Source organism: Cololabis saira, chromosome 16 (genome assembly GCF_033807715.1).
Source record: "Cololabis saira isolate AMF1-May2022 chromosome 16, fColSai1.1, whole genome shotgun sequence".
Taxonomy (NCBI): Eukaryota; Metazoa; Chordata; class Actinopteri; order Beloniformes; family Belonidae; genus Cololabis; species Cololabis saira.
In genome coordinates this window covers 3,629,716-3,654,121 of record NC_084602.1, presented here as the reverse complement: position 1 = coordinate 3,654,121, position 24,406 = coordinate 3,629,716, and the positions used below count along the sequence as shown (strand labels likewise).

Here is a 24,406-nt window from a genome sequence, read left to right as displayed (position 1 = left end):
CAAAGGTGTTATTGGTGTTTACATGGCCGTGCAAATTCGGTTATTGCCAATATTCTGGTTTTATTGACTGCATGAAAACGCACTGATTGTGTTTTTTTCCCGCACCTTGAGGTTGTTGGCAGCGCTGTGGAGAGCGTGTCTGTCTGCTGGAGGGGCGGCCAGGCCTTTCACCTGCTCCCTGAGCCAGTCCTGCGCTGCTTCGTGCTGCTCCAGCAGCAACGTGCACTGGCGCTCCGCCACCACCCCGTCCTCCAGGGCCGACACCGCGGCCTGACAACACAGATGGATGGATGGATGGATAGATGGGTAGATGGATAGATGGATAGATGGATAGATAGATGGATAGATGGATAGATGGATAGATAGATAGATTTATTATAGTACCCTTGGGTAAATTTGGTTCACAGTGAGTGCTTCCTCATACAATCCAAAACCATACACTCAACAACACAGAATAGATAAAGTGACGACAGCTTTGGCTAAAATAACAAAGAACAAGAAGGACGGCCCCAAGATAAGAATCAAGATAAGTTAAAACATCAGTAGATAAAAACACTAAAATATTCAAACCAAGCCAAACACAAGTCACTAAATCGTCACCGAGTCACTTTGTCGTTGAATTGAATTGAAATTTTTATTTCGAATATGAAACAGTCGTAAAAACAAAACAAAACAATAATAATCAATAATAAGTAAATGTAAATAAGAAGAAAAAAAAGAGACAAAAATATAAATAAAAACATGCATGCAAATATACCCATTAATAAAATAATATATCAGTATCACCAATATACAAAAAATAAAATAAAACGAACAAACAAACGACTCATAACGGCAGATCCAACCAAAACCCCCTCAAACCCCCTCCTCCCTGTATCTTGTAAAAATCATTTGTTTCTATTTGTTTTTAAACTGGTTGATGCTTCAGATCCACTCAGTCCGTTCCATAGCCTTACTGCATTATTAGTTATGCAGAATCTTTTCATTGTAGTAATGTTTCCCTTAAATCCTACCCTCCCTCTCTGTCATGAAACTCTTTCCTTAACAAACCTTCGAGTGTTACTTGTTGAGTCCTCATATAACAAGACAAACGTTTTGCACAATAGTCTTTCAAGGTGACATCTCTGCCTTACAAATAAGTACCAGTGGATCTGGAAATGATGCACGGCATTCTTCAATGGATGACAGTAGTTTTGTGGAATATTGCGTGGTGTTTTACTCACAGTGAGCTCCCTCAGCAGGACGGGGACGGTGTCCTCCTTGGCCGTCCAGGACGGACGTGTCCAGCTGTCGTCCCCAGTGATTTCAAACAGCTCTGCAGCCTGGGAAGGAAAGGAAAGTTTATCTGTACAGCACAATTCAACACAAGGTCATTCAGAGTGCTTTACATCAACATTAAAAGCAGCAATTAAGACACAATTAAACAGTAAATAACACATAAAATGATAAGAAAGGAGGTTAAATAATAAAAAGCACAAGTTGTTAAAAAGTAAGGGCAGTAGATCCAGCAGGTACAAGAATTGCAATACATAAATGACCAATTCTAATTCTAATAATTATTCCTGGCATTATCATGATATATTGTTTCATAGTGTATTATTATATTAAGTTATGAAATCTCATGGGATGTTAAACTATAGTATTATTATATTGTTATATATTATAGTATGGTGATATCATTTTGTTATATGTTCTAATATTATAAAAATGATTGTTATATTTGGATATTACTATATTGTTATGCTATATTTATATTGTATTGTGCTACACCACTCTATATGATAATATATAATTAATATGTTTGGGTCCTAATGGGAGTTTGTCCAATAGGTCCACGTGTGCTTTGTGGACTTGAAGATGGCATTTGACTGTCTGTCCCTCTGAGTATCCTCAGGGTGGCGCTCTGAGAATATGGGGTATTAGGTCTGTCCATCCGGGTTACTCTGTCCCAGTTCTGATAGCTCTGATTGCATTTCTGATATTGAGTTTGATATATCCGTAACTCTCCGTATCTCATCCTGCGACACTTCCCTTCAAATCAAAGAAGATTTCTACTACTACTACTACTACTGTTAATCTGTTGTCTGCTTCCATGGTCTCAATCACTGTGGATTCCAATCTACCAGTGGCGGCTTGTCAATAGGGGGCGCTAGGGCGCCGCCCCCATTCAAATTACAGGGAAAAATATAGACACAGTACACATAAATTACGTAATAAAAAGTAATTATCACATCTGTGCACTCGTAAAATGTGTCTGACTTAATTTTCCAAGCCTTCCCATCCCATACTGGGTTTATTCAGAGTTGTTTTTTGTGCAGACAGAAATAGGTTTCAATGGCGAGGGGCGCCGGCCAAATGAGTGTATTGTATGTTCTTAAACTTTTCCTCCATGTGACTTCATGCTGGTCTCTAATTGGTTACTCAAAGATTCTTCTCCGTGGCCAATCAGCGTGTTTTCTGTCATTCTTCATCCAATCTGATTGATTCATGAGCTGTCAATTGTAGGGCGTCGCCCATATGCCCATGTGAACTCTGAACTTATAAATGTTTATGAACATTTTGTGAATGTATATTCAAACTTTGAAACCCTGGTCAACCCCCCCAGCCTGAAACGCACTTTAATGTGCCTCCTAAAATGGCCGCCGTGCCATGAACTACAATCCCAGCATGCCTTGCGGGATGGGGCGGCGCCTGATAGCGACGCGCACCCAATCCCGAGCGAGGCACTGATGACGTCATCGCAGCGCGCGGAAATACAAAACTCCGTGCTGCACCGAGACTTTTCCTCTTCTCTTCTCTTCAGCCAACGATCCGGGACGAGCGTTGCTGTCCAGCAGCTTTTAAGAGCTGTGGGGGGGGGGGTTTCAAGGAGCCCTCGAGGCCCGCACTGACCGGGCGCAAGGTCCGATCCCAGAGCGCTGCGCTCTGGACTCTCTTCCTGCCTTAACTCCTTTCTTTTTCTCCGAGCCCTGTCTTCCTTTCAGGACGACCGCTCCGGGAGCCAAAACCCGCCCGGAGCTCCAGCCTTTGGACCACGAGGCCCTCGCGCAGCCCGGCGACACAACACGGGACGAGCCGACGTTCCGAAGGGAGGAACCGGCCCCGTGCGCAGCGAGGCGGTGCGTTGAGGACGTGGTCAGGACCAGAGCGAGCCGGTGTGAGGTTTCTCCGGCCACTGTTCACTTTTTCTGTGGAGTTAGGAGAGGAGAGAGACCGAGCGGCCGCAGAAACTGAGGATCCCCGCCAGGAAACCCCTTGCAGGACCGAGCCGCAGGCGACGGAGCCTGCAGCCTCAGATCCGGACTCCCGAGGACGCGTGAGCTGCGGTCTGGGCGCAGTCACTTAAAACGGTGTAGACCTGAATTTATGTTTAATGAAATTACTGTGTGCATATTACGGTTATTTGTTCATTTGGTGGCGCCGTTTCGCCAGTTGATCACGGTTTAAAACACCGGGAGTAACATCCGGTCTAGATTTGCACGTGGCTTAAAGAGGGTTTCACCATCTTTAAATACCACAGGAGCCCCGCCATCTTTAAACACTGCAGCCACGTTTGAACTGTAGAGGTTCTGTATCATTATTATCGCTTTGATTTCTTTTTTTTTCATTCCATGCATTTAACTTTCATTTCATTTCTATTGATGTTTTTCTAGTTAATTAATGGTTTTATAATACTTAAGTTCTGCCATCGGGATTTATTGGGTATCCATTTACATCTTCTTTGATACCCGTATGTAAATAAATTCTGATTGATTTTTAATGAGTGGTTGTCGTTATTTCATGCAGATTTTGGTCACAATTGATTTGTTTGACAGAGCCTAGTGTTCGGATCTCACTCCTTCAACTGTTATTCTGTAAGTGATAGTAAGATTTGCTGTTCTGCAGGATAATTCAAATCATATGAGACTGATTTTCTGCTGTTTAGTTATCATTTGTCCCCGGAGTAAGGCCCTGGGGTGGTGCCCCTACGAGAATTATTATCAATTTGATAATTCAATTTGATAAATAGTCGACTTTATTAATTATTAATAATTATTAATAATATTCATTAATAGCCTTCGATAACTGATCAGCTTAGCTACCTGTGTGGCACAACACAATCAAAGTCACACCCCTGACAGTGTAGACGCGCAACTGTATCTGTCACTCGCTACAAACGGAGTCACAGCCATAGACATGTATCCGTATCCGTATCCTTCCATGGAGCTGCTGCAGGGGATTCTGGGTAAAACCATAGACATGTATCCTCCTCCTCCCATGGAGCTGCTGTGATACGTCAACGACGCCGCCATATTGGATGTTCAAGACTGCGCTGTAAACTAATACAAGTAAATTGACTTACTTTCATAAAGCGCCTTTCTACAAAGAAACGTACGTTTTACATTTATTCCTTCACACACGCACTAATATACTTGGGAAACAGTTAGGCACCAAATATCATATATTTAATTTTCTGATATGGCAAAAATAAGAACTTTATTGATCCCACATAGGAGTAATTCATGTTATATCAGCTATAGAGAACAAGGTAGTGCCGAAAAACAATATATATCCCCCTCACAAAAATAAGAAAAATAGAGAAACATATTTTCTCATCAACAAAAAAAATTTAAAATTTTTCAAATAATAAAATAACATATTTGAACAATTTTTCAGACAATATCTGTCAATATCTCTATATAATAACTGAAAAAAATCTGAAAAATGGTTCAAATATGTTATTTTGTTACTTGAAAAATTTTAAATATGTTTATGTAAAATATGCTACATGTATATGTAGTATATGAATATGTATATGTATATGTAGTATATGTATATGTATATGTAGTATATGTATATGTAGTATATGTATATGTATATGTAGTATATGTATATGTAGTATATGTAGTGATATGTAATAAAAAATAACAAAAAAATGTATGTTCAAGTAGAGTTTATAGTTGTGTTGTAATCCCCACTCACCAGTGCGCCCCCCCTAAATTTTTTATCACCAGCCGCCACTGCAATCTAACTACAACAAAATGTTCTTAATGTACATCTAGTCTCTTTACACCCGCCTCAGCCCCTAGTGCAAAAGCGCAAGACGGGGCCGTGGCGGGTAGAAGCGAGCTGAGTAGATACTAGGGCAAAAGGGCCATTAGAGACGGGTAAAGCTACACACACACACACACACACACACACACACACACACACACACACACACACACACACACACACACACACACACACACACACACACACACACACACACACACACACACACACACACACACACACACACACACACACACACACACACACACACACACACACACACACACTTTTTGGCCCCCGCACTTCTGAAATGAATCCGGCACCCCTGCGCTATACAAATAAAATTGAATTGATTTGAATTGAACTGACTGGTGAACACAACAACGGGTGAACAGGCAGAGCATTAGCTGAGCATCAGCTGAACATTAGTCTGGTGTTCACCTGCGTGCCTGCCTCTGCGAGCAGGAGGCCCACAGCGCTGCATTGGTCCAGCAGGGCCCGGGCCTGCTCCACGGCCTGCCGTCGCTCTCCCAGGCCCGGCCAGGGGAACACTCTGGGAAGGCTGGACGTCTGCTGCTGGAGCTCAGCCAGCCGGGCCTCAGCCTGGTCCTGCTGGTGCTGGCAGGACACCAGGCGTCCCAGCACACCCTGCAGCTGGCTAATGGGTGGCAGAAAAGGAGGACATTTCAGTTAACTGTTCAGGCTTAAATAGTTACGTCTACACAGTCAAAGATGCAGGGAGGCTTAGTCCGAGTACAGCACATAAACCAACAGAGACATAAATCTGGACTCAGTCTCAGGGACCTGAAATGGTTGCTGCTTGTGTCTCTGCCTGTTCTCGTTTTTGGCCTAAACATATCTCCAAGGCTTGTGTGCTCGTTGTGCTTTTCACGTTTTAGACTAGCAGCGGTTGTCACCCCTCAACCCCACCCCCCACCCCTTCACATAAAAAATAAATAAATAAAAATGCATACTAAAATGCATAATGCCTCAGGTTTTTACCAACATGGTATTAACTAGTGGTGGGGAAAAAAAATCGATATTGCAATATATTGTTGCGGTCTCTGTCGCAATAAATAATCGATAAACTGACGGTAAATATTGATATTTTATTACAACACACATAATGGATTTACGCGGAGATTAGGCACAAGATTAGGAAGCAGTGAGGTACTATGCAAAATTAAGTTGCTTACTGACTTTTCAGTATTAGAAACAAAGCAGTGCACTGTCCTTGTTTATATAAAATATGTTATTAATGTTCATGCACTTTAATTTGTCCAGCTGTACAGTGTTTATATTTACAAGACTAGGAGGCAGTGAGGTTTATATACAAATGCACTTTCTTTGTACATTGTATGAAGTTTTTTTGCATTGAATAAATGCATAACTACAGACGTTTTCCTTTTTATGGGTATTTTTCTTTTTCAGTGACATATATATCGTGATATATCGTTGATGAAATTTCTTGCAATATATCAAAAATCGTAGATATTGTGATATTATCCTTATCGTGGGCCACATATCGCCACAGTATTGAATCGTGAGTTACCCGTATCGTCCCACGCCTAGTATTAACCATTTATATATATGTAGACAAGGTAAAAAAAAATAAATACATGTAAATAAATCTTAGTGGCACAAATCATCCTTTTCTACCTGTGTGCCTCCTCTGCAGCCTGCACAAGTGTTGTCCAGCGCGTTTCTGCGTCGGCAACCATCTGCTGAAGCTCCAGTTTCTTCTCATTGTCCAAGTCCTTGTGGTCACAGAGACTCTGCGCGCGTCTCCTCAGCTCTGCCACTTGAGCCTCGCCATTCGACTTTGAGCCCAAGATAGCCTAAGAATTACAAAAGTGAAAAGCTTTTATTCTGAAACAGCAGACAGAACTATCCGTTAGCGTTAGTCCGCCATGGCCCTTATGGTGCTTTTCCACTAGTACCTACTCAGCCCGACTCTACTCGGTTTGGTGGTTCTGAGCTGCTGAGTCGGCTGTATCTGACATCATCACACTACAGGTCACTGATTGGTCGGGGGGTTGGAGTCAGACGTCTGAGTCAGGAGGAGGAAATCAGAGGAAGAGTGACTCGCGGCTTCTTCATTTTATTCAACAGGCAATGGCAGCAGAAGTCTGTTACATGATCCAACTCTGAGGGTCAGATGTTCATAAACCTGGTGCTGAGGAGAGAATTAAAAAGGGATCTAGACGGAGATAAGGAACGACCAGATCTACCAGGAGCTCTGTCTCTTCATAGCTGCTCACGGATCCAGCTGACTTTTCAGCAGCGCAGAGACAAACAAAAAAAAAATAAAAAAGCGCTGCCGCTTGAAGTTTCTCTCTCTCTCATTTTTTAACTTGATATCAAACACAAGCCACAGACCCAGCAGCACATCTATCATCTCCTCCAGGTTCTACATCTTTAGTGTTGTCTTCTTCGTTTAGATACACAATCAAATACGTCACAGCAGCTTCACTCCAACCTCCTACTTCTGCTCCAGGTGCTGAATTGTTATGGAAAAGAAACCAGGCTGAGTTGAGTCGAGCAGAGTAGGTGCTGGTGGAAAAGCGCCAATAATGACCAACTTGGATGTTGACCATTTCAAAAATACAGTAGTAATCTTTTGTTTTGCTAAAAGTAAATTACGGTTTAGATCAAGGGTCGGCCACCCGCGGCTCCAGAGCCGCATGCAGCTCTTTAGCGCCGCCCTAGTGGCTCCTGGAGCTTTTTCAAAAATGTTTGAGCTTTTTTTCTCATTTTTTAAATTATTTTTTCTTTTTTTCCTCCTTTTTTCTCTTTTTTTTTCCTTTTTTTCTCTTTTTTTCCTTTTTCCTTTCCTTTTTAATCTCGACATTTCAACTTTTTTCTCTAAATTTTGACTTTTTTCTCAAAATTTCAACTTTTTTCCCGAAATTTCGACTTTTTTCTCAAGATTGTACTTCAGCATTAATCTTGACATTTCGACTTTTTTCTCGAAATTTTGACTTTTTTCTCAAAATTTCGACTTTTTTCTCAAAATTTCGACTTTTTTCTCAAAATTTCGACTTTTTTTCTCGAAGTGCATAATGAAAAAAAAAATCTTCTCCCAGTTCTAACTAATATAGAAACATGAGCATGTGCTGCCTTCATTCTAAGGCTTATACAAGACTTTTCATTTTTTGCGGCTCCAGACATATTTGTTTTTTGTGTTTTTGGTCCAATACAGCTCTTTCAAAATTTTGGGTTGCCGACCCCTGGTTTAGATGAAAACCCGATATAGGATGCTCTTGCAAACACCTTTTGTACGTCTCAGCATACATCACATGTTACCTGTGCAGTGTTGCGTCTCTCTTCCAGCTGAGCTCGGGTGCCCAGCGTGCCTCCAGCCAGCGACTCAGCCTGTGTCTGCAGGTCTTCCACCCAGCTCTGAGAGCTCCCTGCATGGCTGCGGAAGGCTTCCAGCTCCCTGGACAGCTGGTACTGGACCTCAGCTTCATCCACCAGGCTCTCAGCCGTCCGTAGGACCGTCCTCCACTGCTCCTCTGAGTCCTCCACCGTCTGCTGGATCTCCTGCTTGGTGTGCTCCTCCACGCCCTCCTGGTCACAGAGACTCTGGCATCGTCTACTCAGCTCAGCCAGCTTGGAGTTTCCTTCAGGCTTGCAGCTCAAGATGTTCTGATGAGAAAGGAAATGTGATGATTGTAGCTTGTTCTCTTAAAGCAGCACAACGTAACTTTCAGCTTTTGTTGAGTTTGGCGGCTCCTTTGGACAAAAGCGGTAGTGCTCTACCAGAAAGAACACTACATTTGGGCCGCTCGGTGACGCAGTGGGTTAAGCGGTGGCTCATATACTGAGGCTACAGCCCTCCTCCTGCAGCGGTCGCGGGTTCGAATCCAGCCCGCGCACCTTTGCTGCATGTCTCCCCCGTTCTCTCTCTCTACCCCTTTCCAGTCTGCATCTCCAATAAAGGGCCACTAGAGCCCAAAAAATATCTTTAAAAAAAAAAAAAAAAAAAAAAAAAAAAAGGAAAGAACACTACATTTCCCATGAGCACCAGCGCGTACTGCCGGAAAACTCCTGTCCCCGTCGCTGCATTTGTTTTGATAGTGAATGAAATAAGACGGGACAGACTTTCAAAACTACTTTTCAGCGGCCGTTTGCAGGATGGATAGTGAAGAGGTAATGTATCTATTTTTGGATAAACAATATAATATGAAGAAGTTGAAAATCACTAAGTTCAACTTGGTTTTATTAGTGAAGTCACTGTTTCAGCCAGATAATGCGCCCCAAACTACAAACGTTTTTTAGAGTGACTTAGTCATAAATTAGTAGTCCAACATACTTACTGACAAAATAAAAAATACTTTATAACCTGTGAATAACTGAATGCCCATTCCTTATATTTTGCAGATCTGCCCTGCACAATTTTACACTTCTCAGGAAAAATACGCAGATAAAACTTATTATTTAACTAATTTTTAATTAAACTTTTATTTTCTTGGGTTTTTCCATGATACCAGCTTCTGCTGAGCTCTGCGCTCCACGCCCCGCCCAGCTTTGGTCTGGACTACGAATCGGGAAGGAGGAGTGACGTATGCCGTAAGCCGCCCTAGTGGCTCCTGGAGCTTTTTCAAAAATGTTTGACCTTTTTTTTCTTTTCTCTTTTTTTTACTTATTTTTCTTCTTCTTTTTTTCCTTTTTTCTCTTTTTTTTTCCTTTTTCCTTTCCTTTTTAATCTCGACATTTCGACTTTTGTCTCAACATTTCGACTTTTTTCTCGACATTTTGACTTTTTTCTCGACATTTCGACTTTTTTCTCGACATTTCGCCTTTCGCCATTTCCCTTATTTCTAAGACTTATACAAGACTTTTCATTTTTTGCGGCTCCAGACATATTTGTTTTTTGTGTTTTTGGTCCAATATGACTCTTTCAACATTTTGGCTTGCCGACCGCTGAACTAGGACAATACATGATTGTATAAAGTGAACAGTTTTAGCATAGTCTGGCGTTCCATTCATAGTTCAAAGTGAAAATTATGAACTATGAACGTGAACTATTCATTTTTAAACTATGTGAACTGAACTTTGAACTAGTTCATGAGAAGTATGAACTTGCACAACACTGCTCTTAACGAATAAAGAAATCATGAGAAAACCGTCTGTGCATGCAGCCAAGCTGGTGAAGGAATGTGAGGTTGAACAACAGAACAACATGCAGCCGTATGGGACGGACCTGTGCCGTGTTTATGGCGTGTTCTGGATCAGTCTGGCAGTCCAGGGAACGGAGGCTCTGCTGCCTCTCCTCCAGCCAGCTCCTGGTGTCGTCCTGCAGGGCTCCGTAGCCCCTCAGCCGGCCTTCCACAGCCAACCGCCTCTCGCTTTCACCCACCGCTCGCTTGGCCTCCTCCAGGACTCCTGTCCACTGCTCCTCGGCGTCTCTTACTTGTTGTTGAACTTCTAGTTTCTTGTGTTCCTGCAGGTCCTGAGAACACAGACTCAGAGCCTGACTCCTGACCTTCTGCAGCTTCACGTCTCCTTCAGACTTGCAGTTCAGAACAGCCTGGAGATTAGAGCAGTTTTCATTTTCAACATGATTAAAGCAGCACAATGTAACTTTCAGCTTTTGTTGAGTTTGGCGGCTCCTTTGGACAAAAGCGGTAGTGCTTTACCAGAAAGAACTACATTTCCCATGAGCACCAGCGCGTACTGCCGGAAAACTCCTGTCCCCGTCGCTGCATTTGTTTTGATAGTGAATGAAATAAGACGGGACGGACTTTCAAAACTACTTTTCTGTTTTCAGCGGTCGTTTGCAGGATGGATAGTGAAGAGGTAATGTATCTATTTTTGGCTAAACAATATAATATGAAGAAGTTGAAAATCACTAAGTTCAACTTGGTTTTATTAGTGAAGTCACCCCCGCCCCCCTGTCCTGTTTCAGAGAGATAATGCGCTCTGGTTTTGTTCTACTGCACCATTTTCCTGTCACGTTGTTTAGAGGGACTTCGTCATAAATTAGTAGTCCAACATACTTACTGACAAAATAAAAAAATACTTTATAACCTGTGAATAACTGAAGCCCATTCCTTATATTTTGCAGATCAGCCCTGCACAATTTTACAATTCTCAGGAAAAATACTAGAACCCAAGACGAATCCCCTGTATGTGAAAACATTCTAATTTTGATTCTTATTGAACATAGAACTCTACATTTACATTTGTATCATAACAATTCTGTCTCTCTTGTGGGACATCCCTCCTCGTCTTTCAGCTCACGCCAGCGAGTGAACGCCGGGCCAATGTTTATTCTTGTCCGGGCATTTAGCTTGTTACTCTCCCGCTTTCTTTTTTCGTCTCCTCCGATAAAACTTTTATTTTCTTCGGTTTGAAACCCTGTAAATAAAAAGAAACGCCGCTGCAAATTTAAAAAAAAACAACGCAAATAAAAAAGCCACAACGGAAGTGAATTACCGGGGACCATTTTTACCGATGCACTGGTGTTTTTTACGTGAGAGGAGAAGAAGAAGATGAAGAGGACGTAAGTGAAGACGAAGAAATAAGAAGAGCGAGGAATAAGAAGAACAACGAACGAAAATAAGTGAAAAGGTTAGTCTTCAACGTCGCTACGTGTAATTTCTAATGTGCAACACCGGTGCATCGGCAAAAATAGTCCCCGGTAATTCACTTCCGTTGTGGCTTTTTTATTTGCGTCGTTTTTTTATTTCATTTGCAGCGGCATTTCTTTTTGTTTGAAGCGTTACTTTTATTTTCAGCAATGGCGGGTCTCGGCCACCGTAGTTATTGCTCTCTCTATAGTCAAGAGTATAGTGTCTAGTTTTGTTTATAGCCATTTGTTTGTCACTCGGTCCGAGGTCTCCGGTGAATTCAATAAAAGCCTTTTGTTATTGAATATCTCTACATCTGGGTCCTGCTTTGAGTCTCGGCCTGACATTTGGGTCATTGCAAAAAAAGAAATAAAAGAAAAAGCCCTTATCCAACAACAGAAATACAGTCCAGCAGAAACAAAGTGAGACTCTGCGGCCTCCCCTGGCGTCCAACCCACCTGGGCAGCGTGCAGTCTGTCCTCAGCCGTGTCCTGGAGCTCCAGAGAATCCAGCTGCTGCCTCAGCTCCCCAAGCCAGCTGTCAACATGCTGCTGATGGGCATCAAAGTCTTTCAGCTGGGAAGGAAAGGATAATCACACCGTGAGCCCGGTCGCTGTGGTTCAGTGAAGACCATCCTTCAGTATTGTCTGGTTTTTTTTCATAGGAGAGATTTTTTTTTTTGCACTTGTTTTGGTAGATTTCTCAGGGCACTTTGGGCTTTGACTGTACATGATCATGTGAAAAAGAAAGCGCACATCTGGACTAGGCCTGTGTTGAAAAAAACCGATTTTACGATTCTAAATCGATTCTCATATTAATTTTTTTTTTTTTCGGCAACCCCGCCACCCGCGAGACCAGAGGCCGACAAGGAAGAACCCGGATCACCAGGCCACCAGCAACCCCATAGAGGGGAGAAGAGGGCGGGAGGAAATCCACTGCCACCGAGGTAAGCCCCCCCCCACCCGGCGGCGGCAGTTGAGGGGGCCGGCGCGCGGGGCCCCACGACACGGGAAGAGGCAGCCAGGGATCCCGCGGCGGCGGACCGGGACCCAGGCAATCCCCGGCCACCCAATCCGGGCCGGACATGCAACACGATGCAAAGCGCCGAGAGCGCCCCCTGCAGGTTTGGAGCACTTCCGGTTGTAGTGACCGTTTTTCTTTTGAAGATGGTTTCTTGTTTTATATGGTTTTGTGCTTTACATCGTTTCTCTATTTGCAGCGTTTGATGATGCTGCATTTGTCTTTGTTTTTTGCAGCAGGTTTTTTCATTTGCAGCACGTTCCTCTTTTTGTACCTCGTTTTGAGTTTGTGAATTTGAATCGTTTCTGTACTTGAGGCTGTTTTCCTTAACTGAGACGCATTAGGCCGTTGCAGTGAGTTTGGCCCTTGTCGGCCACCGTATGCAACAGCTCAAAAAACTGTTTTAATAACACTAACCCAAATCAATATTGGAATCGAATTGAATCGAATCTTGATATCGATTCTGAATCTTAAGAATCGGAATGGAATCGATTCTTGACATTGACATCAATCCCCAGCCCTAATCTGGACATAAAAATACCTGCTTTGTCTTAAAACTATTAGTAAATATAACCTTCCATCATATGTTACAGGACGATGATGACTGGTCTCACCTCCGACAGTCGCCGCTGGGCTTCCTGGGTAATCTGAGCTGTAGCAGCAGCTTCCACCTGTTTGGAGGCCTGTAAGACCGTCCTCCACTGGTCCTCCGTGTCCTTGACGGTCTGCTGGACCTGGACTTTCCTGTCTCCATCAGCGTCCTGATGGTCGCACACGGTCTGGCCTCTCCTCCTCAGGTTGTTTACCTTCACGTCACCCTCCGGCCTGGAGTTTAAGATGGCCTTTACATAGATAGATAAATGATAATAAAAAGGTTTATGAAAGTCATGTTTACATTTCTTTACATTGGCTGTTTTAGTATAGTTGTTGTCAAGCTGTTGTCTCCTTTAAGCTGTTCATTGGCTGACTCTGGGATAAGTTGGGGTTGAAATAGTAAGGACCCAGAGACCCTGTCTACCAGAACACTTATGAATCACATCTTCAACCCCTCAATGTCATTTACAACAGTCTCTGTAGATTTAACGTGCCCATACTGAACTCACCACTGCTCCATGTATCGATCATTAAACTGGTTTAAACCGAACTCACCACTGCTCCATGTATCGATCATTAAACTGGTTTAAACCGAACTCACCACTGCTCCATGTATCAATCATTAAACTGGTTTAAACCGAACTCACCACTGCTCCATGTATCAATCATTAAACTGGTTTAAACCGAACTCACCACTGCTCCATGTATCATTCATTAAACTGGTTTAATCAGCTCAAGAAGACAACACCACTGGCTCCAACTCACATTCACTTTAGTTATCCATCTTACTTAAAACAATTTTTGATTCCATATACATCCTCATATTCTCTCAGAAACACTCAGCAACCCTTCCTTTTCGTTCTTTTGACATTTAAAGAAATTGGCAGACGTGCTTTTAAGTTCAAAGCCCCATCAGATTGGAACAACCTACCCATCAATATAAGAGAACTCAATTCATTACATCTCTTTAAAAAATCACTGTTTTCCAATCTCAATAAACCATGTAGTTGGCTCTAGTGCAGGGGTCGGCAACCCAAAATGTTGAAAGAGCCATATTGGACCAAAAACACAAAAAACAAATATGTCTGGAGCCGCAATTAATGAAAAGTCTTGTATAAGCCTTAGAATGAAGACAAACACATGCTGCATGTTTCTATATTAGTTATAACTGGGGGAAGATTTTTTTTTCATTATGCGCTTCGAGAAAAAAAGTTGAAATGTTGAGAAAAAAGTTGAAATGTCAAAACAAACGTTGAAATTTTGAGAAAAAAGTCAAAATTTCGAGAAAAAAGTCGAAATGTCGAGATTAAAAAGGAAAGGAAAAAGGAAGAAAAGAAGGAGAAAAATAAGAAAAAAAGGAAAAAAAGGAGAAAAAGAAGAAAAAAAAGGAAAAAAAAAAGCTCCAGGAGCCACTAGCGCGGCGCTAAAGAGGCGCATGCGGCTCTGGAGCCGCGGGTTGCCGACCCCTGGTCTAGTGGTATTGCCTTCTCATTTTTTTTTTCATAATGTATCTATTTTTTTCATATATGGTATAATAATGATGATGACAATGACTAGTATTAATATTGTTGTTATTACTGTGTTATATGCAGTATTTACTTGTTCTCTTCAGGTGTGGTAGGTCTCGGGTTTGTGTGTGAGAGCCTTATATGTTATGTATTATGTATGTTGTGTGTGACGGTTTTGTAGTGTTGTATGTTTTGTGTTGGACCCCCTTGAAAACGAGATGATTCATCTCAAGGGGCTCTCTGTTAATGAAATTTTCAACCTGCATGTGAACAGGTGAGCGACTTGTGTAGGTTTGTACCGACTCAGCTCATTCACGTATCTTTTTTTAGAAGCAAGTCTTCAAACTAGTTGAGTTTAAACGGACCTGAGCGGCGTGCCGCCTGTCTTCGGGTGGTGTGTGATCGCCCACAGACTGAAGTTGCTGTTGTCTGTCCTTAATCCAGCACTCGGCGTCTTTGCTCTGAGCGTTGAAGTCGTCTAAAAGACTTCGGAGCTCAGCTTGTCTGGCGGCGTGTAAAAGGGCTGTCCACTGCTGCTCGGTGAATCTGAGCAGTTGCTCCACCTCCGGTTTCCTGCTCTCCTCCAGACCTTCACACAGACTCTCCCCTTGTCTCCTCAGGGATCGCAGCTGGGGCTCTTCTTCAAGTGAGGAAGTCATGACAGCCTGAGGATGAAGATGATATGGTTTATGCCATGTTGTGCATAAAGGTGCTCACGGTGAGGAGCAGAGCTGGTTATCAATTCATCAAACTAAATAAATGCAGGCAATTAATACTGCTGCTGAAGTTGGTATATAATGAATAAAGCTAAATAAAGTCATGGTCTCAAGCATGGAAACCTCAAATAACAGCAAAAGCCTCAATAAGCTAAAAAAAACCTCACTGAACTTAAACAAACTTCAATAAACTAAAACAAACCTCAATAAACTAAAACAGACATCAATAAACTAAAACAAACCTCAATAACTAAAACAAACCTCAATAAACTAAAACAAACCTCAATAACTAAAACAAACCTCAATAAACTAAAACAGACATCAATAAACTAAAACAGACATCAATAAACTAAAACAAACCTCAATAAACTAAAACAAACCTCAATAAACTAAAACAGACATCAATAAACTAAAACAGACCTCAATAAAGTAAAACAAACCTCAATAAACTAAAACAGACCTCAATAAACTAAAACAAACCTCAATAAACTAAAACAGACCTCAATAAACTAAAACAAACCTCAATAAACTAAAACAAACCTCAATAACTAAAACAAACCTCAATAAACTAAAACAGACCTCAATAAACTAAAACAAACCTCAATAAAATAAAACAAACCTCAATAAACTAAAACAGACCTCAATAAACTAAAACAAACCTCAATAAAATAAAACAAACCTCAATAAACTGAAACAAACCTCAATAAACTAAAACAAACCTCAATAAACTAAAACAAACCTCAATAAACTAAAACAAACCCGACTGAACCAAAACAAATTGAATGATGTTAAAGACAAATAACATCAGGTAGAAAATTAATACAGTTTTTTTTGGATTGTATACACTAAAATAAAAGTAGTACACTATTAGCAAAACCTTACATTCAAGAAGCAAAACATCGGCCCATATTTGCATAACTATAAGCACATTGTCAACCTCACTATGAATTCATCAAACTATTCAGGAATCTGAGGGAAACTTATTGTGTGGAGAGCAAGAAAGACTAAGGTGGAAACCCAGGATCTCTGACGTGGCACTGCATCCTGACCAGTCATTGATCAGAAGCAGATAAAAGCACATTTACTGAGGACAATCTCTCGGAAGTAATACATAGTACATGGCTTCATACATTAACCTTAAAGTCCAAGCAATAGTGACAAAAATGATGACATAAAAAAAAACCACAACCATTCTAGATTGGGCTGCACAGTTGCACAAGCCAAGATCAATCCTGACCGTTGTTGAGGCATTGTGACACAGTGGCTGACGTAAAACTCCAGCTTCCTACCCCCTGCAGGGCCGACACCTTTGAACAGACTTGAACTACGGGAATGCCATATCATGAAGTTCCTGACTGACTGATATGTTAATACCAACTCATTTGGCCACAGACTTGAATAACGAGACCACCCTATGGGGTAGTTTCCAACTGAATGATATTCATGCCGAATGCCAGAGGACGGCATTTGGCCACAGATCACATCTGACTGTAAATACCCTTTAATTGCTTTTTGTCTTTCACCTTTGGCTTGTTGATTCTCGCCTTTTGTGCTTTGAACTTACTGGATAAAAGTCATGATTCCAACCACTCTGGGTCAGCACACCGACCCAGACATGCTCTGCGTAGGTCTGCTCACCGCCGGCTTACTGAATAAAACTCACTACACCACAGTGGACTTCTGAACTGGTTTTTATATTATTGTTCGACACCGTCAAACATACCTGTGCAATCTGCAATCTCTCTTCAGAAGGCACAGAGCCACCAGGAGCCAACAGTTTCTGCTTCTGCTCCCTGAGCCAAGACTGAAAAGTTTCATTTTGGTTTTTGAATATATCGAGTTTCTTTTCGGAGGAGGCTTCACTCTCCGCCTGCTTGAAAGCCTCCTCTGCAGCCTGTAAGACTTGCTGCCACTGCTCCTGCGTCTGCTTGACGGCATCATGAATCTGCTGCTTGGCGTCCTCGTTCATGCCCTGGTTGTCACACAGAGTCTGACACTGCTGCCCCAGATCCTGAAGCCTCGACTCCCCGTCACACTTGGAGCTCAGAATATCCTGAAGAGGAGGGGAAAAGACAATTGAAAGATCCTCGTGTTCGTTTGTCTGGTGCACCGTAAGAAGACCAGGGAAAAGAATCTAAGTTAATACAAGCTTTTATCATATCATGCACCATGTTTTCCATCCGGAGGTTCACATATCTCAAACCACATAGGTAGGAGAGAAATGCACACTGTTGTCATCAATCCAGTCATATTTATACTGAAAAAGGGAGGTGTTTTGTACGTTGTAGGAGCCGATCTTGAACCTTATCTGTTGAACCTCATCTGGGAGGCGACTGCAGTGAAATAAACATGTCACACTTTCAGCCATATATTTTCTGTTGTCTATCTCTAATGCCAACCCAGCAAAGATCTAGGACAACCTAAACCCAGAGAAAAACAGGAGGGACCCATCGATCTTAACCTTTGTGCTGTCTTTGGGTCAAGGAAGGAGGAAGGGAAGAAGGAAGAAAGGAAAGAAGGAAGGAAGGAAGGAAGGAAGGGTGAAAAAAGGAAGGGGGGATGGGAGAAATGAAGGAAGGGAGGAAAGAAGGAAGGAAGGGAGAAAAGAAGGAAGGAAGGGAGAAAAGAAGGAAGGGAGGAAAGAAGGAAGGAAGGGAGAAAAGAAGGAAGGAAGGGAGAAAAGAAGGAAGGGAGGAAAGAAGGAAGGAAGGGAGAAAAGAAGGAAGGAAGGGAGAAAAGAAGAAAGGAAAGAAAGAAGGGAGGAAAGAAGGAAGGGAGGAAAGAAGGAAGAAAGGAAGGAAGGGTGAAAAAAGGAAGGGGGGATGGGAGAAATGAAGGAAGGGAGGATGGGAGAAAAGGAAGGGAGAAAAGAAGGAAGGGAGGAAAGAAGGAAGGAAGGGAGAAAAGAAGGAAGGAAGGGAGAAAAGAAGAAAGGAAAGAAAGAAGGGAGGAAAGAAGGAAGGGAGGAAAGAAGGAAGGAAGGGAGAAAAGAAGGAAGGAAAGAAAGAAGGGAGGAAAGAAGGAAGGAAGGGAGAAAAGAAGGAAGGGAGGAAAGAAGGAAGGAATGGAGGAAAGAAGGAAGGAAGGGAGAAAAGAAGAAAGGAAAGAAAGAAGGGAGGAAAGAAGGAAGGGATGGAGAAAAGAAGGAAGGAAGGGAGAAAGAAGGAAGGAAAGAAGGGAGGAAGGAAGGAATGGAGAAAATAAGGAAGGAAGGAAAGAAGGAAGGAGGGAAAAAAGAAGGAAGGAAGGGAGGAAAGAAGGAAGGAAGGAAAGGAGAAAACAAGGAAAGAATGTACGAGGGGAGAAAAGAAGGAAGGAAGGGAGGAAAGAAGGAAGGAAGGGAGAAAAGAGGAAGGAAGAAGGAAGGAGAGAGTAGGAGGAAAGAAGAGAATGAGGTCATTTTGACCCAAAGACAGTACCAGGTTAAACATCCTCTTCCTCTTCACCGTCCTCACCTAAAGAAGAATCAGATAATCAGTCTGCTCATAAAAACAGGAGCTGGTTCTGCACTGAGAGCAACCACCAGTGTACAATCATATAGAAAAACCCCTCATACTTTTAACAATTTCCTAAAATCCTAACACCATTTTGAATCATCTTCAAACAAAACATATACATTCTTTTACATGTAGTCCCTCAACGGGTGAATCACATGCAGGTCAGACTCACTCGTGTAATCTGTATCTTTTCTTCAACTGGCAGATTAGCACTGAGAGCCATCAGGCTCACATTCTGATCTTTTACCCAGGACTGAACACTTTCCGTCTGAGCTTTGAAAGCATGGAGGTGTTTGTCTAGTAGAACTTGTGTCTCTGCCTTGTTGAGAGTCTCCTGAGCGGTCTGCAGAGCACTCCTCCACTCATGCTCTGTATCTCTGACCAACAACTGGGCCTCTTCTTTCCAGCTCTCGTTCTGCTCAAAGTCCTCATGCTGGCATAGGATTTCCATTTGTCCTCTCAGGTCATTCACTTTAGAGTCTCCCTCAGGTTTGGAGTTTAGAAATGCCTGAAAAATACATAAAACATAAAGGGAAAAATAAGTTCATGTTCAGAGTACATCCCCTAGTGAGACTCTTTGAAGCAGAGACTGCAGCAAGTTTGATGTATGCATTTGTGGAAAGAAACACATGGATAGAGTAGTTCCTCACTTACAAACACATTTAAAACTTTGGGGAATTTGTCAGCGGATGAGACAGATCCAAGAAAGATATATTTTTAAATATGTGACACAGAGAGATTAATGATGTAGTCACTGTGTGGGGCTGTCAGTGAATAGAATCTATCAAATATCGACCAATCAGAAGAAGGGGCCGGGCTAATTCATGCCAATGAAGGTCAAGGACTCAAAACCGAGTCCGATGACTCCACCCATGAGCCTTTACGTCAAACCATTCAAAAGTTATTGCATAAAATAGGAACTATGAAATATAGACCAATCAGAAGAAGGGGCGGAGCTAATTTACACCAATGAAGGTCAAGGACTCTAAACCAAATCCAATGACACCACCCACATGTCTGTATCACAACCCGTTCAAAGGTTATAGCAGAAAATAGGAACTATCAAATATCGACCAATCATAAGAAGGGGCGGGGCTAATTCACACCAATTATAGCCAAGGACCCAAAACCGAGTCCGATGACACCACCCATGAATCTCTATGTGAAACCATTCAACAGTTATGGCAGAAAATAGGATCTGTCAAATATCAACCAATCAGCTACTAGTATAACTTCCTGTTTAACGTTCTTTGACACGGTCACGCCATTTCACAAAAACTCAAGATTTTGATAACTTTTCATCGTTAACGTCTTTTGTGTCTCCTGAGCGAGTTTTATGTCGAACGGACGGTCCTGCTAGGAGGAGTTTGTTAAAGTACGACACGTGAAAATGGCATAAATTGCGCCAAAATGACACGATTAATTCAAAATGGCCAACTTCCTGTTTGGTTTCGGCCATGGCGCCAAGAGACTTTTCTTTAAGTTGCGACATGATACAGGTGTGTAGCGATTTTCGTGCATGTATGTCAAACTGTATTGTGGGGCTTGAGGCACAAAGTTTTCTAGGGGGCGCTGTTGAGCCGTTAGGCCACGCCTATTAATGCAAACCATTAAATATCACATTTTTCGCCAGGCCTGGCTTGCATGCAAAATTTGGTGACTTTTGGGGCACGTTTAGGGGGAAAAAAGGGAATTCATGCTAGTTAAAATAAAAATAACGAGAAAAAAAAAATTCCTACAGATACAATAGGGCCTTCATACTGTCAGTGCTCGGGCCCTAATAAGCTACAAAATAAAGAAAATTACTAACTTGGGAAAAAAGTATAAATAGTGTAAAAACAAAGGTCATTGAATCATTTCTCTTCTTTATTTTCTCTACCGACCTGTGCTGTGCGCTTCATGTGTTCTGTCTCAGGGTGGCCTCCAGGAGCAGTTAGGGGCTGTAAAAGTTCCCTGATCCATCTCCTGACGCCCTCGGCCCGGACCTTAAACCCGCTGAATTCCTCTTCCAGTGCACTCTGTGCTTCAGCCCGTTTCCGCAGCCGAGCCTCCAGGTTTCGGTAGCGTTGTATCAAGTTGTCACCGTCCTTCAGGAGGTTTTCAGCTCGGACGCCTTGTCTGCGTATGGAAGCCAACAGCTCGCTGAGCGCCTCAGCTCTGCCATGAAATATACGGAAAAAGAAATGTCAACGTTGGTTCTGTGAAACTACACTTTTTATGCTTTAACTTTATCTAAAACATTACGGAAGAGTATTAGGGCCAGGCAGGAAAAAAATTAAAATAATATTTTAGAGGAGAAAGATTTTTTTTTCATTATGCTCTTCGAGAAAAAAGTCGAAATGTCGAGAAAAAAGTTGAAAAATCGAGATTAATGTTGAAGTAGAATTTCAAGAAAAAAGTCGAAATGTCGAGAAAAAAGGCGAAATTTTGACTTTATTCACGAAATTTCGACATTTTTCTCGAAATTGTATTTCAACATTAATCTTGACATTTCGCCTTTTTTCTCGAAGTGCACAATAAAAAAAAATCTTCCACTCTCAATTTTTTTTCCTCTTGCCTAGCCCTAATACTCTTCCGTAAAAACATGGACCTGTCACAGTTATGAAAGTTTAGTAGATAATCATTTGTAATGTGTCAATAACGTTTGAAATGCCTATGATTAATTCATGCAAGTTTATTATATGATAAGATAACAAAAATAGTCCTTAACCCTTGTAAAGATTGGCAGCCGATTATTGGAAATAAATGCAGGCACTTAATACTGCTAAAGTTGGTATATAATGAATAATGCAAAGCTCAAATAACAGCAAGAAACCTCAATAAACTAAAACAAACCGCACTGAACTTAAACAAATGTCACTAAACTAAAATGAACCTCACAGAACCAAAACGAAACTCAAACTGAACTAAAAGAAACCTTACTGAACTAAAACAAACTTCAATAAACTAAAACAGACCTCAATAACTAAAACAAACCTCAATAATTAAAACAAACCTCAATAAACTAAAACAAAATGAATGATGTTAAAGACAAATAACATCAGGTAGAAAAATTAATACAGTTTTTTTGGATTGCTTACACACTAAAATTAAAAGTAGTACACCATTAGCAAAACCTTACATTCAAGAAGCAAAACATCGGCCCATATGCGCACCACTATAAGCACATTGTCAACCTCACACTTGAATAAGAATAAGAATAAGAAATCCTTTAATAGTCCCCCGGAGGGGAAATTTCCGGATTACAGCAGCAAAGGGGGGGACAGTGCAAAACACAAGAGGCATCAATATCACACAATATCACACAATAATAATAATAATAATAAAAAAATGCTATAAACAGTATATACAATAATAATGATAAGAAGAAGAAGAAGAAGGAGAATAAAAATAGTAATAAATAAAAAAATACTAGTATACAAAAAGAAAAACAGATGGATATTTACAGATATTGTTTATGCACGTTGCCGAGAATGGTATTGCACATTATTTTTCAGGTTTGTATATTTACAAATATACAATATACATGTGTAAAGTTTTTGTTGCAAAACTTTACACATGATTTACAAAACACATAACATACATTTCGAGGGATTCAGGGATTCTTCTTGTTTTTTTTTTTTGCATTTGCTGTAGCATTTTTGCAGCATTTCCTGCAGCGCAGCTCCATCAGGTAGATACGTAACTCAACCCCAGCCACTATAGTACGGTATCTTACCGTATATTCTGTGCACCTTATATATGAAGAGGGTTTTAAAATAGGCCATTTATTGAAGGTGTGGAAAACACAGGACTGTACATGTATACACACATGCTGAACATCACCTCTCATCCTGAAGCTCTTGAAGATGTTTCCCTGAGGCCACAGACAGATTTTCTTTGTCTTGAAGCCACTCATGAAAGGAATCATGCTGCTTCTGCAGACTAGACAAGAAAAACCCAAAAAACAAGCATGTTATTAAAATCAAAATCACCACCTCTTTACAGTCTGTGCCACTGCAATCTAGAGTAGTTTGACTTTTTTGAATCTCCCTACTTATTTTTTTATTCATAGCAAAGTAACTGTTAGATCCTTGTAGAGCTTTTGTAGAGGAAAACAAACGGCTTGTTACCAGTCCAAGTCACTGAGGAGCGACTCCAGTTGCTTCTGTCTGCTGTGGCAGTGTGTTCTGAAGGAGTCCACCTCCTCCTGCTGCTCCTTCAGCCAGTCCCCGAGCTCAGACACCTGCTGGGGAGGAACCTCCTCTCCTCCTCGGTCCAGCTGAGCTCTCAGCTCACCCAGCCGTTTCTCCATGTCATCGGATTTTAAGAAACTCTGACGGACGTGACAGAAACATGAGAGAGACGTGTCAGTCATCCCAACATTTACCGTACGCACCTTTGACAACTTATTGGCCATCTTACAATGAGTCTCTGCACGGAGGTCTGCACGTCTGCTCTGCTCTCAGGGCTCTCAAAGCACTCGTTGACTGACACCTGCAGATCCTGGAACCATTCCTCAAATGACTGTCTTTCTTCTGCAGAAAATGACACGGGAAAAATAGGCATTAAACTGGGCATACACTGTGCTATATTTTAAATAGTTTGATTCAGCCCCATCTCAAACTGCACGACTAGATCATTGAGTTCAAAAGTTCACAGCCCACGATTTATGGTCTCACACTCAACGACCCGATGCTCTGATGCTCCGTCTGCTCACACTATACGATCATAATCCTCCGTCTGCTCACACTATACGATCATAATCCTCCCGTCTGCTCACACTATACGATCATAATCCTCCCGTCTGCTCACACTATACGATCATAATCCTCCCGTCTGCTCACACTATACGATCATAATCCTCCGTCTGCTCACACTATACGATCATAATCCTCCGTCTGCTCACACTATACGATCATAATCCTCCGTCTGCTCACACTATACGATCATAATCCTCCGTCTGCTCACACTATACGATCATAATCCTCACGTCTGTTCACACTATACGATCATAATCCTCCCGTCTGTTCACACTATACGATCATAATCCTCCGTCTGCTCACACTATACGATCATAATCCTCCCGTCTGCTCACACTATACGATCATAATCCTCCCGTCTGCTCACACTATACGATCATAATCCTCACGCCGGACCGTTACTGGAACTCGAGGCCGGTTTTGGGGTAGGGGTGGGCTGTGTCCACCCAAACGTGCGTCCTGCCCACCCAATCAAAGTTATGGGGATCCTTTATTTTTTTATAATTTAATTTTTTTATAAATATAAAAAATATCACAAAATATCTGTACCGTTTCTGATTGGGTGGGCACTGCGCATCATTTTTAGACACAACAAAGAACGCATACCGCAAAAGTTGTGTCTCGGCGGAGGAACCCGGCGTCCCAGCAAAATGAGACAAAAGAGAAGTTCAGAACAGCAGACAGAGACACACTGAAGGCTGATTTATGGTTCCGCGT

At 41.8% G+C, this 24,406-nt stretch overlaps 1 protein-coding gene across 1 annotated transcript in view; it reads right to left on the bottom strand.

Annotated features, from left to right (window-relative positions):
* The window catches only part of syne2b (spectrin repeat containing, nuclear envelope 2b), a 258,903-nt gene that overhangs the window by 160,260 nt on the left and 74,237 nt on the right, over nt 1-24,406 (bottom strand). The window contains exons 38-52 of the mRNA XM_061744277.1: nt 23,352-23,464; nt 23,060-23,262; nt 22,773-22,871; nt 20,831-21,104; nt 19,120-19,455; nt 17,174-17,503; nt 15,100-15,399; nt 13,247-13,474; nt 12,071-12,187; nt 10,244-10,570; nt 8,341-8,685; nt 6,694-6,872; nt 5,476-5,692; nt 1,224-1,322; nt 106-270 (exon numbers count right to left, since the gene is read on the bottom strand). Coding sequence (XP_061600261.1) covers nt 106-270; nt 1,224-1,322; nt 5,476-5,692; nt 6,694-6,872; nt 8,341-8,685; nt 10,244-10,570; nt 12,071-12,187; nt 13,247-13,474; nt 15,100-15,399; nt 17,174-17,503; nt 19,120-19,455; nt 20,831-21,104; nt 22,773-22,871; nt 23,060-23,262; nt 23,352-23,464 — 3,332 coding nt within the window. The remainder of the gene's footprint in view (nt 1-105; nt 271-1,223; nt 1,323-5,475; nt 5,693-6,693; nt 6,873-8,340; nt 8,686-10,243; nt 10,571-12,070; nt 12,188-13,246; nt 13,475-15,099; nt 15,400-17,173; nt 17,504-19,119; nt 19,456-20,830; nt 21,105-22,772; nt 22,872-23,059; nt 23,263-23,351; nt 23,465-24,406) is intronic.